This window comes from Oryctolagus cuniculus, chromosome 2 (assembly GCF_051225735.1).
Source record: "Oryctolagus cuniculus isolate XC-2025 breed Fujian yellow rabbit chromosome 2, ASM5122573v1, whole genome shotgun sequence".
Lineage (NCBI taxonomy): Eukaryota > Metazoa > Chordata > Mammalia > Lagomorpha > Leporidae > Oryctolagus > Oryctolagus cuniculus.
In genome coordinates this window covers 48,478,341-48,497,388 of record NC_142868.1, presented here as the reverse complement: position 1 = coordinate 48,497,388, position 19,048 = coordinate 48,478,341, and the positions used below count along the sequence as shown (strand labels likewise).

Here is a 19,048-nt window from a genome sequence, read left to right as displayed (position 1 = left end):
ATGCAGAAAAATAAAGAATGGAATTCATGATGTCTTAACAGGCCTGTCAGCCTAAAGCCAACATACATTTCTTTTTCTTTCCTTCAGCGAGCTGTTCATCTGGGTGTTTCACCTAATTGTTCCACTTCAAGGAGGGCAGAAGTGATTTTCTGCAAGTCTAATCAATGGATTGAGATATTTGGGGGGGGCCCTAGAAAACCTCAATTTTGCTTTCTGTCCTCCTTTTTTCCCCCTTTCTACTGTTAAAAACTCATTTAATAACAATTTGTGAAGCCCTACAGAGCACATGGAACTGTGCTAGTCATTGGAGAGAAATACAAGCATAAATAAAACATGCCAACCACCCGTGAGCCACACATAGTCTATTGAAGAGACAAACAGCTGTCAGACAATGTGACAACTGGTAGAGTGCAGATCTGTGGAGGATGCCGTGTTGGCACAGATAAAGGGGCCAACAGCTCTATGGAAGAGTCAGAAAATGTCTCATCAAGGAGGTGACACTCGGGTGTGGTCTTAGAGCATGAGAAGGAGCTGCAAGTTAGAGAGGGGTGATGGGCTTTCAGGAAGAAGAGGATGACGTGGGAAGGTTTAAAGATGGAACAGCAGGGGCTGGCACTGTGGAGTAGTGGGTAAAGCTGTTGCCTGGAGTGCTGGCATCCCATACGGGCACCGGTTCAAGTCTTGGATACTCTACTTCCAATCCAGCTCTCTGCTATGGCCTGGGAAGGCAGTGAAAGATGACCCCAGTCCTTGGGCCCCTGCACCCATATGGGAGACCGGAAGAAGCTCTTGGCTCCTGGCTTTGGATCAGTGCAGCTCTGGGCATTGCAGCCAACTGGGGAGTGAACCAGTGGATGGAAGACTTTCTCTCTCTCTCTCTCCCTCTCCTTCTCTTTCTGTATAACTCTGACTTTCAAATAAATAAATCTTCAAATAAAAAAAAAAAGATGAAACAGCAGTCAATGGCATGTGTGTGGGAAGAGAGGGTGGTAGGCACATGGGAACTTTGGGAGTGAGCGAAGTAGATTCATCTGGCTTGAAGATGTGTGTGGCTCTTATCAGCTATGCCTTTTCAAATCTGAGCTTTGTGTCTGTCCATGGTCAGCCAATATTCATGACGCTTTTCCAAAGGCAATGCCAGCATTGGTGCTGAAGATGGACTATCCAAGGAAGGAGTAGAGGCAGGGGCCCATTACCATCTTCCCAGAGAGAGATGTGGATTTTACAGATACTTAGAAGGAAGAAGTGACACTTAAGCAATGAGAGAGGAGGGATTGGATCAGAGACTAAGGATTGTGTTCTGTTTTGAACATGTGCTTGTTCATCATCCAAGGGCAGGTGCCCAGGAGAGAGGCAGGGCTCTGTGTTTGCAGACCCAAGGATGCAGTCTAAGGACACAAATCAATGAGAATCAGCTGGCTTTAAGAGCCCAGAGGGTGGCTGAGAGAGCCTCAGGAAAAGTGCTAAGTGGACAGATCCCATCACTAAGATTTAAGTGACATTACGAGTGCTTTTTTGGTGTTAGAGGAATTTTATTTCTTTACATTAGAGGTTATGGAGCGCTAAGAGATATTTCAAGGAGTCTGGAAAACCCTCCAATTTTAAGCAAAACTGTTTTTTAAAAGTAGGTTTTTGGGGGGCTGGTGCTGTGGCATAGCGGGTAAAGGCACTGCTTGCAGTCCCAGCATCCCATATGGACTCCGGTTCGAGACCCGGCTGCTCCACTTCCAATCCAGCTCTCTGCTACGGCCTGGGAAAGCAGAAGAAGATGGCCCAAGTCCTTGGGCCCCTGCACCCATGTGGGAAACCTAAAAGAAGCTCCTGGCTCCGGGCTTTGGATCGGTGCAGCTCAGGCCATTGCTGCCAACTGGGGAGTGAACCAGTAGATGGAAGACCTCTCTCTCTGTCTCTCCTTCTCTCTTTGTGTAACTCTGACTTTAAAATAAATAAATAAATCTTAAAAAATAAAATAAACAAAAAAATAAAAAGTAGGTTTTTTGTTGGGACAGAGACTATAATGTTACCGAATTCTCAAATGGGTATGGGCCAAACAAATGTTAAAGCCCATTGTGTTTTAATAAGTGTTTTACATTCTATGATACTTAAGACTTGAATGAGTTAAATAGAGGATTTGTTCAGACTCAAAACATGGCTGATGTAACAATTGTCTTCTCACCTTATCGTTTTGGGAAAAATAATACAGGTTCCGCCCATGTTTAGGGCATAGGATCAGGAGGGAGGATGAGAGAACAGAAAGAGTTTGGTTGAGTTCATGATTTGATCAGAAATGTTTCATTTCTATTTTGCTTATATCAAATCCCGTAAAAGAGCCCTTCATAACCAACTGATGTTTGGTTATCTAAAAAAAAAAAAAAAAAAAAAAAAGTAGTGAGTTGAAGCAATTGTGTGTATGGTCTAAGATGATCACCTTTGTCATTTGGAATGAGAAGCATGTTCCAGGAAGTCCTAAGTTACCATCTCGTCAGCTCACATTCCCCACCACTATCTCTATAGAGTTATTTCTTGTTTGCAGCTTAATCTTCATTGGCCGTTAAAGCATACAGTCAAGTTTCTCTTCATAATAGCTTTCTCCATATTAGACAGCTTTTATTGAAGGTTACATTGCTAATAGAATCTGAGTTCAGTATATTAAATTCTTTTGTGCATCAAAGGACACTAACAAGAAAGTGAAAAGGCAGGTGTTTGGCCTAGATGTTAGGATCAGTTAAGATGTCTACATTCCATGTTGAAGTACCTAGTTCAATGCCTGGCTCTGGCTTCTGAGTCCCGCTTCCTGCTAAGGCAGATCCAGGGATGCAGGAATGAAGGCTCAAGTATTTGGATACCAACCATGCACATGAGATACCTGGATTAAGTTCACAGGTTTTGGCTTTGACCTGGCCATTGAGGGCATCTGGGAAGTAAACCAGCAGTTTCTTTTTCTCTCTCTGTGTCTTTTTCCCTCCTTCCCTCCTCTCTCTTTCACACACACACACAGGCACACACACACATACATACATACACACACAATATTAATTTTTTAAAAAAAAAGAAGAAAGTAAAATTACAATCTACTGAATAGAAGAAAACATTTGCAAATTACATAGCTGATAAGGGTTGAGTATCCCATATATGTAAAGAACTCTTAGAACTCAACATTAAATAGACCACCCAATTAAAAATGAGCAAAGGATTTGAATGACCATTTCTCTGAAGAAGATACACAATTGAGTACTAAGTACCTGAAAAGATATTTAGCATCCTCACTCATTAGGGATAGACAGATGGGAACCATCACGACACAGCGCTGCACAGTCAACAAGTGTTGGTGCAGAATTAGAGAAATGGGTCCCTTCAGGCATTACTAGTGGAGACGGAACATGGTGCAGCTGCCGTGGAAAACAATCTGGCAGTTCCTCAAAAAGTTAAAGTTAGAATTACCACGTGACCTAGGAGTTCTGCTCTTAGTCACGTTCCCAAGAGAATGAGAAGCATATGCTCACAAGAAAAGCCATGTACACAAATATTCATAGTAGTATTACTTATGATAGCCAAAATGCGGAAGCAACCCAAGTGTCCATTAACTGAATAATGGATAAACAAAATGATGTATTCATAGGATAAAATATTATTCAGCCATCAAAAGGAATGAAGTAGTGATACATGTTACAACATAGGTGAATCTTGAAAACATTATGCTAAGTAAAAGAAACAAAGGGCCACTTATTGTATGATTCCATTTACATAAAATTTCCAGAACAGACAAACCCATAGAAAGAGAAAGTAGGTTAGTGATTGCAGGCAGTTGGACAGAAACAAGGATAACAAGGATTGAGAGGCATGGGGTTTATTTGGGGGTAACAGAAACATTCTGGAGTTAGATGGTGGTGCTGATTGGACAACATTGTGAATGTACTAAAAAAATGGCTAAAATGGTGAGTTTGTATTATATGAATTTTATCTCAGTAAAAATGCAAAAACTGCTTGCCAATTGACTTTATCTCTACCCAAGAAATAAAAAAAGCATAGGATGCACACAATTTTCCAGCCCCTTATCTTTCTCAAAAGCAAATACTTTCACCTAGGATCAGACTTTCTCCTCACTTTAAAATCAACAACATGTATTCTAAGCCAGTGAAAAACTCAGGCACAATGAAAACCTGACTTGGCAAATAACCAAGAAAGTAGAGGAAATGTTAGCATGCATTTGGTTGTGAATGTGTTTCTAAGATTCAGAAAAAGCAAAAGACCAGGCATTCTGTAAGAGACCCCCTCACACTTGCAGGAGGATTCTCCAATTTAAAACTCTTTGACAGTGGTGGAGAATGAGATGGGGTAAGAATCTGAACCAACAGGGCCGCACTGTGGCTTATTGGGTAGTCACTGTCTTTGACACTGGCATCCCAGTTGGGTGCCTGCTCCAGTTCTGATCCAGCTCCCTGCTAATGCACCTGGGAAAGCAGCAGAAGATGGCCCAAGTGGTTGGGCCCCAGCCACCCACATGGGAGACTTGGAAGAAGTTCCTAATTCCTGGCTTCAGCCTGGCTCAGCACTGGCCATTGTAGCCATCTGAGGAGTAAACCAGGGGATGGAAGATTTCTGTCTATCCCTCTCTTTCTGTAACTCTTTCAAATAAATAAATAAATTTTTTTTTAAAAAAGAATTCGAAGTAACATCTTTTGTTCCTTGTCCCTATCACCAAGGCACTTTGGGATTCTTTTGGATTTTATTCTTCTTTGGAGTAAAATTATTTACTTTTTTTTCTATTTGAAATACTGAGCTTAGTGACTTTGCACTCTGCACAACACCCCGGTTCCACCCCCAAGAAGGCTGACTGTGTTTCTATTTGTGTTGGGATTCTCTGGCCAGGGAAGATTCTGTGTGACAGACAGGAAGGCTTCAGCGGTTTTAAGGAAGCCTGGGAATCGTGTTGCATGGCGTAACAAAACTCTCCCAGCCATAGCAAGGTGGTTTGATAAATGTGAGTGGTACAAAAGGATCGATAACAGGATTTTTATTCTCTAGGTAATATGCAACATCATTTGTGAAGTGCACTGCAACACGAAAACGCACTGCTCCTTGTTCAAACATGATGAAGAATGTCACGAAGGCCACTGCAAGGCAGAAAGCTAGCGGCTGCAACATGTCGCCCACCATGGTCTACCGGGAAGAGGGTGGTCCATCAGCTCCTCCTGGCTCCACCACTTCCTCGCTGTGATTGTGGGCAAGTCACCTAACCTCCCACAACCTCACTTCCCTCACTCGAAACACGAGGCTTAGAAATCCCTGTCTCCTGCGTTGCTATGAGGATTTTTTTTAAGCCTCAAGTTCAAATACTATTGTTTAACACATTTTTAACTGTTCTATGAAGAAGGGAGTGCTGTGTATCTAGCTTGGGCCTGAATGGCAGGAGAGGCCCTTGGTGAATTCAATCAGGTCCTTCAAAGCTTAAGGAAAGGGGCCAAGAGGGGCTGCACTTGCTCCCAGCTCCACCCCACACACTTGGCCTCGCTCCGTGTTTTTATTAGCTGTCTCCTCAGTACATCAGTGGCAAGGCTGATGAAACCGGTGGCAGATTTAACTGCCAGGCAGCTGGGTCACTGTCCCGTGGGTCTTGTTGTCATGCTGCGATCTTAAAGTGACCACGGCTGCTTGGGCTGCTGCTTTGCAGAAGGCTCAGAGAGAAGCCACTGAACAGTTAACCAGGGAAAAGGGAAGACAGGGGCTGTTGCTTGCAGAAAACATGGAGAAGCTGCTTTGAAAAATCCCAAGGTGGCTGAATATCAAGAACACGGTTCCTGCTGTGGGGCAGCTGTGTGTGCAGTGGGCAGCCTGAGGGCTTGGAATCAAATCTCCAGCCCAGGTCGCTGTCTCTCCCTGTGGGACTTTGGCAGTGGAGGCAGAAAGCCTAAACACTACAAAATGAGGATCCCCCCCAACCCCTACTAACAGATGAGGGCTAGCAGTGACAGCTATCTTTTGGATTGTTAGCAGCATCCCTGAATGATGTTTTGGTGTGGAGGGAGAAAAAGGAGTAAGAAGGAGAAAGCAAGCAGGATGACTTATTTAACAGGCGAGATCTGCAGAGTTCCTTACCTGAAACCGTCTCATGTCCCTTGGGTTTCCTGCTGTTTTCAAACAATTCTGATTGCACTTGAGGAAAAATTTTAAAAAGAATCTGTGAAGAGAAAGCAATGTGTTACATTTTTCAGTAAACATTTTTTAAGGGAGACCATATCTGCATTCTATTAGATTTGATTTGAAAGCGATTGTATTTCAGGTCTGGGGAATTTCAACCAGCCCTGCCTGTGAACGAACAGTGCTGACCCGGTGCAATTTGCAAATTTGGATGTTTTCAATCGCAAGCCCAGCAACCCCTACTCCATCACTGTAGGGGATTGTTAAGTGGTTCACAAGCTGGGCTCTGGTTTGTACACGGGCTCTGGAGTTTCCACAACACAGACTCTGCAGAAAAAGGCTTCAAACACAGCAGTGACCCCTGCTGTACAGAAAGTCTTGCTCCAGGGTTAGAAATGGCAGGACTGAGCCCACAACCCCAGGGCTACCTCACATAGGTGGCACTGCCCTGGCCACACACACCTTCACAGCTCACATGCAGAGGTGGCCTGACATTTTCAACCAATATACGCAAATATCACAAAATGGTATGTGACTGTCCAAAGTCTGCCTGTGCAATACAGGCTGGGGTTTCTATGATTAAGTGTGAGTGTCCTTCTAGACTGTCTACAGGTCATCCAGAATAAACAAAGGCACGGCATCACGGTCTGAGGTTATCACTGGGAAGACATATTTCTTTTAAAGCACATATTCTCCTAAATGACCTATCTGTGCCATTTTAAAATTGGACATCAGGAATCAGACAAATACATCAACCAAGAAAAATGGCAGAAGCAGCCTTTGCAGTAATTCATCTCATTAATGTCTAAAATTTTGTTTCAAAATACAATAAGTTTTTCATTTATTTCACTTGCAGAGTCCTTTTCCTTAAAAAAAAAAAAAATCCAGCTTTTGCAGTGTTAAAGTCCCAGGTGAGCTAGGCCTAGTTCCCTTTCTGTTACTATGACAACGAAATTTTACCGCAGTCCCAAAGTCCCTTCAGAACTCTCACATCCATGCCTTGAATTAGAACTTTAAAGGAAAAGATATACATTTTTCCCAGGATTTACCAACAAAAATAAGAAGGAATCAACAATGCTTCCAAAAATTCTATTTTAAAGCGATAATGGGTAAAAGGCTCTCATCACAACCTTCTGCTCCATTTTAACAATCACACAAAAGAATTAGAGAATGCTCCAATTAATTTTTTTTTACTTTAAAAAAAAACCTAATGAGAAGATAAACAGTCAACAATAAAGAGAATCAACTCCTATTTTCCACACGTGAGGCTCTTCGACTTTGATGTTGCTAAAAATATTTGGCAACATGCTCCCACCCCAATGTATGCATGAGGCTGGGCGTGAATATGGAAGTAACAGCTGAGTGTTTTTTCATTATTTTACAACATTTACTTTTCGCGTCTCTCTTTCAGTCTTTCACAGGGTGGGCGGTGGCCGGGCATCACCTTTCGGAGTCACAGAGGTGTCATCCAGTCCTCATCAGAGCTACCTCCAGGAGGGCAGGGCGGGGAGAGTGGCCGGCCTTGCTTTACGCAGGGTGTAAATTCACAACCTGCCACTGCTTTCAAAAGTGCAGGGAAACATCTGCCCACAGCCAACGGGGTGCGTTAGAAGAACTGCTTTTCTTTAAGTAAAGACAATTCAGGATTCAAATACAGAAAAGGAAACATTGCTCTATGTGTACATTCCTATCGGAGTCAGCTCCGGCCACGTGCAACGCACAGAGAAGCTTTGAGAATATATTGAAAACTAGCCCTTCTCACTGGGGTATCTTTCAAGATAACAGTCTCCCACCCCACATCACAGCTGTCCCCCAAAACTCCCAGCAGCAACTAACATCCTTTCTATACTAAAAACCAAGTCAAGTGTTCTGGATTTCAGGAAAGTTTTCCCATAACTAGACTCACACACACACTGTGCATGTGAGACTTCCTCCTTCCTCCCCCCACTCCTTCTCCAGAGCTGATCTGGTGAAAACATTAATGTTCGTGAAGGCGTTGCTATTACATGAATGGTGTGATAGGTGGAAAAGTGCGAAAGAGATAAATGTTTGCATAAAATTAAACTGATTTAGGGAAACACAGAGCCTGCTGAAGGGTTTTATTCATTTTAAATTAGGACCCCAACAATATGGAGGTGGAAAACACTTAGATTTGACTTTTTCATGTGTCTGGGAGCTGAGTTTGGGAATTACACAGCCCTGCACACTCAGGGTGTGGTATTCAGCTTACAAAGGAGAGGGGAGAGAGAAAGAGACGGAGAGAGAGAAAGAGAGGAAGTTCTCTTACACTTAATATCTTATAAGAGAAGGCACTGTTACTTCTAAGTGGCTAGCCCCAGAAATCAGGTCTAGACTTTTAATATATGGCTCTGAACATTAATGAAAAGAAATCCTGGGGCTCCCATTCTTTTCTTTTGCTTTTACTGATGTCTTCCACTGCTCTTCTTCCTCCCTCTCCAACCTCCATGTCCAGGGACTTGGTACAAAACCCTCTACCAGCCAACCATCCGTTAGCCACAGGGTAACATGCAGGGAACGAATTCTCTTCAAATCCCCTGGGTCTAGATCCCTCCGAAGCCAGGGCTGCCTGGAAAATGTCAGCTCTCTCCACTCAGAAATGGGAAACAAAATGAATTACAAGCTCCAGACCAAATGTGCAGACTCTCATCAGTATGGAAGTTATTTCCAGGTTCTCCAAACAGTATTGATGACATGAATATTGCAATCACTTAGCATGCTATCTTATGCAAGGCTTCTGATCTCACTCTTAAAAGTGAACACCGATAACTATAGGTTTACCATTGTCTTATGAATAAAGAGGACTCAAGATGTGGAGTCACAATGGGAACTTAAACCCTCAGATTTCAGTCTGGCCCCTAGGTCACTGATGGAAATGCAATGTACTAGGCTGGTGCCGCGGCTCACTTGGCTAATCCTCCGCTTGCGGTGCCGGCATCCCGGGTTCTAGTCCCAGTTGGGGCGCCAGATTCTGTCCCCGTTGCTCTTCGTCCAGTCCAGCTCTCTGCTGTGGCCTGGGAAGGCAGTGGAGGATGGCCCAAGTGCTTGGGCCCTACACCCACATGGGAGATCAGGAGGAAGCACCTGGCTCCTGGCTCCAGATTGGCGCAGTGCACCGGCCATAGCGGCCATTTGGGGGGTGAACCAACAGAAGGAAGACCTTTCTCTCTGTTTCTCTCTCTCTCTGTCTAATTCTGCCTGTCAAAATAAATAAATAAATAAAAATAAATAAAGTAAAAAAAAAAGAAATGCAATGTGCTAAAAGGCATTCCTTCACTCCACAAATATGTATTAAATGCTGCCAGCACACTAGTCTTCACCTGCTACCAACTAACATGCAAGGCAGGAAGGGGTTCTTCAAAAAGCTAATGGAAAATATGTATTATTAAAAAAATTATGTGTGGACTTCAAAAGTTTTTGCACCAAAACAAATGTCTCTTTTAACTCTGCTTTTCCACTAATCTTTTGAGGTACTCCCTTATTCCATGACTGCAATAAAAAAAAAATGCAGAATTGAAGACCCTCCAAAAGGGCTACCTTGTGAGGAGAAATCACTGAAGATAAAAAGATCAGGACTCGTTGAGTTCAACTGAGTGGGTAGGGCACTTGGTTCTGAGAGACAGCTCAAAGCCACCAAGCTGAGACTAAGGAAACAAATTAGGGGACAGCTGATTGGTAGAATACGGAGTATCTGGGGTGATGCCTTGGCTAGAACTGGCAATACCCACGGTGGATGGGCGGCTTGTTGGGCAAGATGCTCCACTCCACAAGGACCCTCTCCCTGTGATTCTGAGGCAGGGGAAGGTGCTTGCTAATGTCACAGATCAGGACCATCCCTGTCCCTGCTCACCATCTGGTGTGGCCAGCCGCTGAAGGGTACCGGGGTCACAGAGGCAAGGGAAAGCTGGCCTGCTGAATAGCTACAGTAGTTCCCCCTCCTTATCCACAAGGGGCACATTACAAGACTCCCCTCCAGTAAATGCCTGAAGCCAAGCCTAGTACCGAATCCTAAGTATACCGTGTTTTTTCCTCTTCATACATGCCTATACTAAAGCATGATTTATAAATTAGACACAATAAGACATGAACGACAACAGCTAATAACAAAATGGGACAATGATAACAATATTCTCGAAGATTTATTAAAAACTTATTAGTGGTTTATTTCTGGGATTTTCTACGTAATATTTTCAGGTCACAATTGATCAAAGCTAAGTGACACAATAGAAAGTAAAATCTTTATATACAACGCCTCACTTAATCCTCACAACAATCTATGAATGATGAGTCATCCTACAGCTGCGGAAAACTAAGACCCTCCAGAGCTTCGGAAACTTCCCAAAGACCACAAAGCTGATAACAGGTGGACACGAGGATGGGAACCTGGCTCTTCATGACAAACTCCATCTGGTGCTCCGTGTTCCCCGCACCAATGACATCGTGGTGATGGTGGCACAACTCTGTGACTACACTAAGAACCCCTGAACTGTACACTTTGAAAGAGTGAACTTCATGGAGTATAAATTATATCTCAATAACACCATTAAAAAAGAGCTTCAGAAAACATGATCTGAAAAAGGCAGTGAAGGAAAATGTAAAGGAAGTACAATAGATCGGAGGGGGGGAGGGTGGGGAGGGGAATAGTGATGGATTCTGGCTTCTTGGAAACATAAGAGGACTGTAGCATCCCCAAGAAGAAAATGTTAGGCCAAAGATAATCACATAGAAGTAGATGCTAAGACTGAAAACTGCTGAATTAACTTACTAGCTCATTGGACCAATATGTGTGAAGTGTGTCGTATACACCAAGAGATTCGGTCACAGGGGCAGAGTTCTTGCCCTTCTGGGGCCCACAACCAAACTCTTCAAAACAATGCACTTGGGTGAGCTCCTCCAGCACCCCACGTGAGTCTGCAGAGCCCTGAGTCTAAGACCCCAGGGGATTACCTAGTACCCCAAACACCCCTCTTTTTCCCCTCCAATCTCTAGAATCTAGTCAGACTCTTCTGCACTGCTCAAAAACACAAGGAAAGCTCTCAAGTGACCCAGCCATGCCCTTTGTACTCCCCAGTAGAAACCAAGTTGCAAACTAGGACAGGGAGGAACTCAAAACTCTAGGAAGGGCAACCACTTGCCAGCCTCCGGGACTGGAACCAATGGTCTGACTATCCCAAAACCCAGGTACTGGCCATCCAATTTACCTCCAATTTAAAATCCCAGATCTAGTCCCTTCTTTAAAGAATCAAGTACAAAAGAAACATGAGCAAGCACTGTAAAAGATACCAAAGCTTCTTTCAAGAAAAAAAAGGATGCATATTGAAGACACAGGATCCATTATACGAAGCCTTACCCTACACACAATATGTAAAATAGTTAGTTCCTCACTCTCTTTAAAAAATTAAAATAAGGGCAGCACCGCGGCTCAACAGGCTAATCCTCTGCCTGCGGCGCTGGCACCCCGGGTTCTAGTCCCGGTCAGGGCGCCAGATTCTGTTCTAGTTGCTCCTCTTCCAGGCCAGCTCTCTGCTGTAGCCCAGGAAGGCAGTGGAGGATGGCCCAAGTCCTTGGGCCCTGCACCCGCATGGGAGACCAGGAGAAGCACCTGGCTCCTGGCTTCGGATCAGCGCAGTACACCGGCTGCAGCGGCCATTGGGGAGTGAACCAACGGAAAAGGAAGACCTTTCTCTCTGTCTCTCTTTCTCACTATCCACTCTGCCTGTCAAAAAAAAAAAAAAAATTAAAATTAAAATTAAATCCAGGTCTGTCCACCCTGGAAACTTCCGTTATGACATGACCACATTTTATATACCACAGAGATGAGAACACTGCACAATCTCCAAGGCCAAGAGCAGGGCACTGCTACTGGTTCTCTTTGTCTGCCATGAGGGTCAGGTAATCTGGCTGGAATCACTAATGGCTCAGCTAAACATCCACTTGGCACAGCCTCACAGGCCATGGAGGTCCTTCAAGGTCTATGTTCATTGATTTTTGAGGAAGACACTTTTTATCTGGATTAGCTGCTAAACCTCCTTTTTAAGAGTCCAATAAATTAAAATATAATTGACTTCACAGTGCATGCTTCTCACATGATAGCCCCATTTCCTTTAAAACCATTTCTGAAAACAACCAACTAAAGGGAGAAGCTGACTCATAAAATCCCATCTGAGGCGAATGGACTCTCTTCTCCCAGGATGCTCCCAGTAAGTTCACACCCTATGGGGACTTAGAAAAAACAAGCTCTCGTATTAAAGAGAGAGGCAGTACAAGGCCATACCACCCTGAATGCACCCGATCTCATCTGATCTCAGAGGCTAAGCAGAGCTGGGCCTGGTTAGCACTCAATGGAAGGAAAGAGGCCGTAGTGTATGGACACCTCCACGGGTGCATTTTCTCACTTTGCAAATGGCGCTTGTGGCAGCTCTTCCTGTTTCATATGACTGATTTCCACTCGAGAACAGTGATAAATACAATGACAATGTTGTACCTTTCATCTCAGACTTAACTGCAATGTCTTGAACTTTCCAACAGAGAACACCCCTTCCTTCTCTCAAAACCTCCTGCAGAATCCAAACCCAAGCAGCCCCAAGCGCAAAGGGCAACAGTCCACCTCGACCTTGGCCTGAAGACAAAGCACCCTTAAGAAATCTTGTGATCTGTGGAGATATTACTCCAGGCTAGAAAGGGCCCTGAAGCTTTAAAGGCCTTGAGAAGATTCTGAGTGGAGTCTATAAGAATGAAGAGACTCCACCAGGTTCAGCTGTCAATGGCTTCTGCAATCTTAAGTCACTTGTCAACGAGGCATCTGCAAACGCCTGGTACTTGAGATCTGGTTGGCAAGGTGTGTGGCAAGGTGTGTGTAGTTGGCACAAATACCCAAGAAGATCTATGCAAAGGGAAATGATTTAAAAATTTTGACTGACTGGCTTTTTTAGACTTAAACCAAAAATTAATTTTTGTAACTAATGTTCTAGGTAATCCCTTTATATAAATAACCCCTTCCACTACAAATATGAATACCAAAACAGAGTTAGGTATAAAATCTTTAAACCCCATGGGCATTCCTAAGGAAGAGACACATTACCAAGAAAGCTTATTCACTGGACTACTTTAGTAAAGGCCATTTCATCTCTAAAATATTTACGTGTACAGAAATTTTTCAGGCAATAAACATTGTTACTTTCAGCTACACTCAATCTCCCTAACTCCTTTGGCTAAAACACTGATCATGATGATTATTATAATAACAATTAACAATAGCCCAGATTCATTGGGCTCATAATATTTGCCACGCAGGCATTTATTGCTCTGGGAGTAGGAGGATTAACCACCCATTTTACAGAGGTGATAAAGAGGACTCAGAAAAGTTAGATTCCTTCCCAACGTGAATTAGCTAGAAGTGGAAGAACTAGCAGTGGAATTCGGGCTTGTCACGACCCTAATGAGACAGTGCTCTGGAGCAAGCTTGGCCAAGCTTCTTTTGAAGGAAAAGGTAGAACACATTGCCAAGCAGCTCTGTGTTCCAGGAACCAAGTGCCTCATTGAGCTACATGGAGGATCATGTCATGCAGCGACTGCCTTCTCCACAGAAGTCTGAGACTGTATAAGAAAGTCCATGAGACACTCAGAAAACAAGACTTTGCAAGAACCCAAGTTCCAAAATCAGCACAGCTCAAACAGCTGCCGCCCCTGTAAGAAAAGATAAAATGTTGCTTGAGTGGACTAGGAAGATTCTGGACCATTTGTCCATCATAACTATGGGAGGAAAAATAAAAAGCCAGGAATTAAACATGTCACATAAGAAGCCGAATTAAATCCTGGAAAACATTTTTTGAGAATCAAGTCATCAAAGCTAAATTTTGAAAGCGTTACCCAAGGGAGAGAGGAAGATCTTCTATGATGGAGATTTTTAAATAGACCCAGCAAGCTTGTTTCTTTGGCAGCTAATCAGTGTGAGCCTACCAAGCCATTTCCACCTGATTTCAACATTTTTGCTATTATAACTATCGTTATTGCTTAACATTTATCGTAAAAATTAGGGACCTGACATAAAAATTAGGGAACTTCAGAGACCAGTAGAAAGGACCAGTTATCCATGCAAAGTGCTTGACTAAATGCCTAGTGCACAGTAAGTTAGCGGCTTTACATTTCATTAGACACACTCATTTCTTCTTCCCCTGTGTTGGTCCTGTTTCCCCACTAGGTTTTAAAACATTTCACATTCCAACAAAATCACTCCAGAAGGGGTTGCCACAAGTTCAGATCTGATCCTGTAGGCACTGGCTATCTGTCCAATATTGACACGTATTCTACTTGAAGAATTGCCCTTAATTTTTAGGGGAGAGATATTCACACACATACACACTGGGTCACAGTTCTCCTCACTGTTCTTAGTGAACTCTGGTCAGTAGAAGACTTCGCAGCTACACTACACACTATGCTGGGTGCTGGGTCCTGACTGGCAACAGGCCCAGCAAATCATTTTCAGTTCGATGTTCACTCCAATGACGAGTTTCTGGAAGTGACATTGCAGTTTGGCAATAGATCCTTCGTTACTAAACACACTGCCTCCCGAGGAGGTTCTTCTGTATTCATTTAGGCACCAGTAGGGAGCTGCTTCCCCCACTGTGTAAATCTGACTCCATATCGATAGACTTCATTTCAAAGCCATTTCAGGATTTCTGCCAAGAAATTGACTCCCATAGCTCAAGTGGCAAGCAGTTGACCATCAGCAGCCACGGAGGTGCGAAGACAAGGGGCCACTTAGATTCTCAGCTTATTTCTGAGAATAACTCCACTCTGAGAAAAACACACAGCTTATTTCTGAGAATAACTCCATTTCTGAGAATAACACACTCCAGGTTCTGAGGCCCTGGAGCTACAGGTTGGCATTTTTCTCCCTGCTCCATTCAGACACATCTTCACTCTACTGAATTCTGTTACTTTGTACCATGAGGTGAGTAGGGGAGAAAATTTCTAAGGGAAAGTCCTTGCTTTTGCACTCAGATGAAAATCTGACACCATTAATGAAAATAATAATTGAACTCTTTGGGCTTGAATTGCAATGGAACACAACACTAACAGCACGTTTATACTCCTAATTGTTATCAAATGTTTTTGGAGGGCTCTTTGCAATGTGCACAGTTCCATCTTTTCCTTTGTCTGTAAACCTATATCCTCCTCTTTGGCCTATCCATTCTTCTCCTTTCTCCTCCAGAAAAGCAAAAAACAAAACTGAGTCACAAGACAGATTTTCTTCTGAAAAAAATCTTGCCACGAAACTTCCAAATGAGAATACAAATCTATTTCCCTTTCTAACACCATGACTCTTCAGCTGAAGGAGAGAAACGAAGTGATTAGTCAGCTATCAGCTGAGTGGGTCCTCACCAACCTATTTCTTCAGCGCCCCTACCCCACCCTTCCCCTCCCCCTCCCATTCTCTGCCCTCCCAGAGAAGCTCATCTATGCTAGGCTGAGCAGTGAACACCAATTACACCAAGAGCCCTTTGCTGCTGCCTGGTCCGCTGGTTTTACTGCTTTGCCAGATGGTTGAGGCCAACTCTCTACCCTACCATTAATTCATAACTCGGTAATAACTTTCCCACGACTCCAGGAAATTGACATGAAGTGCAAATGTGAATATTTGGAAAGGGAATCAAGGTTGGGCAACTCTTTTACACCTGCCAGAATAGATAGCAATGAGACAAAAAGATACCTCATTATACATGCCGGAATGTTATTTTCCCTAAACCAGGGCTGAACGACCAAATACATAATATTGGAGAAAGTGGGAAACAAAGTTCAGACTTTGGGCTCCTCGTGGCATTGCTTTCTCGCTAACTTTTCAGCTTTACACCTACTGCACCTTTGGGTTCATCCACTAATGACCTTGAGTTTGAGCATCTATGTAACATTATATTCTTCTGACAGATTCATAGATTAGCAGATATGAGTGCATTCTCTTGCTAAGACAGGACACCATCCAATGTTTGTTAGCATCATTAAACTAAAACTGACTTTTCACCTGCTCCCATACCATATGCAGCTGCAAATTTTTAAATTAAACTATGAAGCCATGCATAAATTTACATATATTACAGACTAGCCTCTCCATTTAACATGCAAATGTACTCCAATGTTTCAGAACACCTTCTGTCGCTAATTAATTTGCTGAATTATAATTAGACTAATCCTGCATAATTAATAAGCACAGATTTTTTTTTAATTTGTAAGCAGCTTGAGGAGATCATTCACTTCCTTCTATAAACTGCTAAGTAAGTGTTAAAAAAAATCTGGAAAGAACATGTGTGAAAAGGTATGTTTGATGTTGCATACAAACTCAAACTAGCGTGGAAGATACAGAAGTCAGTATTGATAAAGGTACATATTTGAAGCCAACAATCAAACAATCAAAAAATCACATCCTGAGGATGGGGACTAATTCTTCCTTTGTCTCCTTGTATATAGTGTTTTATTCTTTGCCTTCTATCCAGTGGATCTTCTAAGATCACAGAGGCGGGAAAGGATTAAAGGAACCGTATGTTGTATTAGGAGAGATAATGATATTAACACTCCACTGTATATCAAAACACTCTGTGCATGCTGGGTGCTTAGAAGCCCCCTTTGATGGTATTTGGAATCATTTTCATTTTGACTGCCAAAAACACCCGAGATCCGTCTAGTGGAAACAATTAAGTTCCATTAGTACTGTATCCATTCGGTAATGATCACTATGAAGGGTCTCTCTTTCATGCTGGAGAGTAGAGTCGCAAAGAAAAGTATGCATCTGTGCACTTGAAAATGTGAAGCTGTAGGGTTTTACGACCAAGCATGAAGCTTCATTTTGATCTGAAAAATAAACCAGGGTTAGGGGGGCGCAACGTATGGGTAGATGACTTGTTAGAAAATCTGGGGCTAGAATGGGGAAGGCCCCAAGTAAGCCTAATAAACAGAGGTGCAAGTTGAGACCGACTCTGGAAAGACAAGTGTGCGATGCATATACTGGCAAGTGGAGGTTTGAACACTGAAGAGAGGGCAGAAATAAGATTTCAGAGAAAATAGAGAGTTCTTTGGCCCTTGCAATTCAGTGAAATTACGTATGTGAGTGGCCAAAGCACTGTTGGGTCAAAAGCATGGAGCCTCTTCAAACACGGTGAGCTTCAGCCACTGCAATTCTGTGCTTCCTAGCAAATCTGTAAGTCAAAACTTCTGCAGGAGCAGAAACAATTTTCCTAAGTTCATTAGCATACCAAATGCCCTTTCACAATTCCAGGCAGCCAGCACATTTTTATTTATTTTTAAATTTTTCACAAAGCTAGACAATAAGACAAGCTGAGAATTGAGAAGGAAGTTAAAAAGTACACAGGCACCCAGGAGGCCCCTGGACAAAGCCAGGAGCAGATGCTGGGGCCAATCACAGGAGCTATTCCTGCGATTTCCGGGAGAGACACTGGCTTCGGAGGACTTCCCTCCTCCTTATCTTCAAGGAGAGCCCAGGACAGCTATGGGGCTACCCCGACAACTCACCTAAGTACAAAAAATAGTTTGGGAAGACCTGGGCAGATAGTTTAGAAACATGGACATGTGGACGCTCTTTGCAAGCCTGTCACCCATGTCGTCAGTGTCATCAGACATCGATGGTTCAGCAGGATGTTTGCAAAGCCTGAAAGAAAGGGAGCTTTCTGTGCCCTTCTGACATCCTCGGAAAGAAAATACAGCAGGAACAGTAACACTAACAGGAGAGAAAAACTACTTTCTTAAAAAAAAAAAAAAAAAAAACAAAAACAAAAACACACACAAACGGTCATGGAAACCTTTAATAACATCTTCAGTTTCCAGAAACGTCATTCGAATGTTCCTTGCTTCCCTGTCAGTGTCCGCATATCCCACTTTGTACAGCTCTGCAGGTTGAGCATCTCTCATCCAAAAATCTGAAATCTGAAAAGCTCCAAAATCCAAAACTTTTTGAGCCCCGAAAGATGCCAAAAATGGGAAATCATACACCATGTAACTTCATCTAATGCACAAAATTATTTTAAAGTATTGTACAAAATTACTTTCAGGGTAATGTATAAGGTGTATACAAGACATACATGGATTCATGTTAGACTCAGGTCTCATCCCAAGATACCTCATTTTGCATATGCAAATATTCCAAATTTTTTTTTTAAACCCTAAAATCAGAAATACTTCTGGCAGTAAGCATTTTGGACAAGGGCTATTCAGCCTGTAATAGGAAACCTGATTTCTCTGTCAGGGACATGTGCCGGTCTGTTTTTCTACAGCAGAAAATGCTGGATGGTTAAACCCACAGGGTGAAGCGCAGGGGTCTGTCTGCCTGTTTCTTTCCAGAACGTATTGGGTTGAGACCTTGTCCTACCACTAGAGCAGAGCTTAGAGCTGGAGAGAACCACACAGTACACCCAACCAAGTCCACCAGTGGACAGGCAGGCAGTTTTGTTTCGGTTTCAGTTTGAGGTTTGGGTTTTATTTTTCCTTCAGCTTTGCCCAGCCACTTTCACAATATGTACTAGTCCAGAGGAAGCAACTGTGACCCATGTGGAGACAGCCTTTGATTAATCCCTGACAAGCTCTTAGGGAGAAAGAAAAGGCTGTGGCAGGGAGACACTCAGGTGTACAGCGGTTGGTTAACAAAGCAACTTTGGCTGACGAGTTTTCCCCTCATACACACAGTCCAAGAAATTTCTCTAATTTTATTTTTTGGCAGAAGGATTTTCCTCCACGAACACCACATGTAGTTTATTCTTGTGATTCATTCTCTCTCCCTCTCCCCATTCCCAAATTTAGGATAATGTATTGTGTTCTTTAAGTGCTACCTACATGTTGGGGGTGGGGAGGTGAGCTGGGGAAAAGGGATGACTGAAGAAACCGAGAT

The 19,048-nt window shown here is 43.1% G+C and overlaps 1 protein-coding gene across 1 annotated transcript in view; it reads right to left on the bottom strand.

Annotated features, from left to right (window-relative positions):
• EBF2 (EBF transcription factor 2) overlaps nucleotides 1-19,048 on the bottom strand; it is a 207,019-nt gene that overhangs the window by 56,614 nt on the left and 131,357 nt on the right. Inside the window, exon 7 of the mRNA XM_051831968.3 lies at nucleotides 6,097-6,178. Coding sequence (XP_051687928.1) covers nucleotides 6,097-6,178 — 82 coding nt within the window. The remainder of the gene's footprint in view (nucleotides 1-6,096; nucleotides 6,179-19,048) is intronic.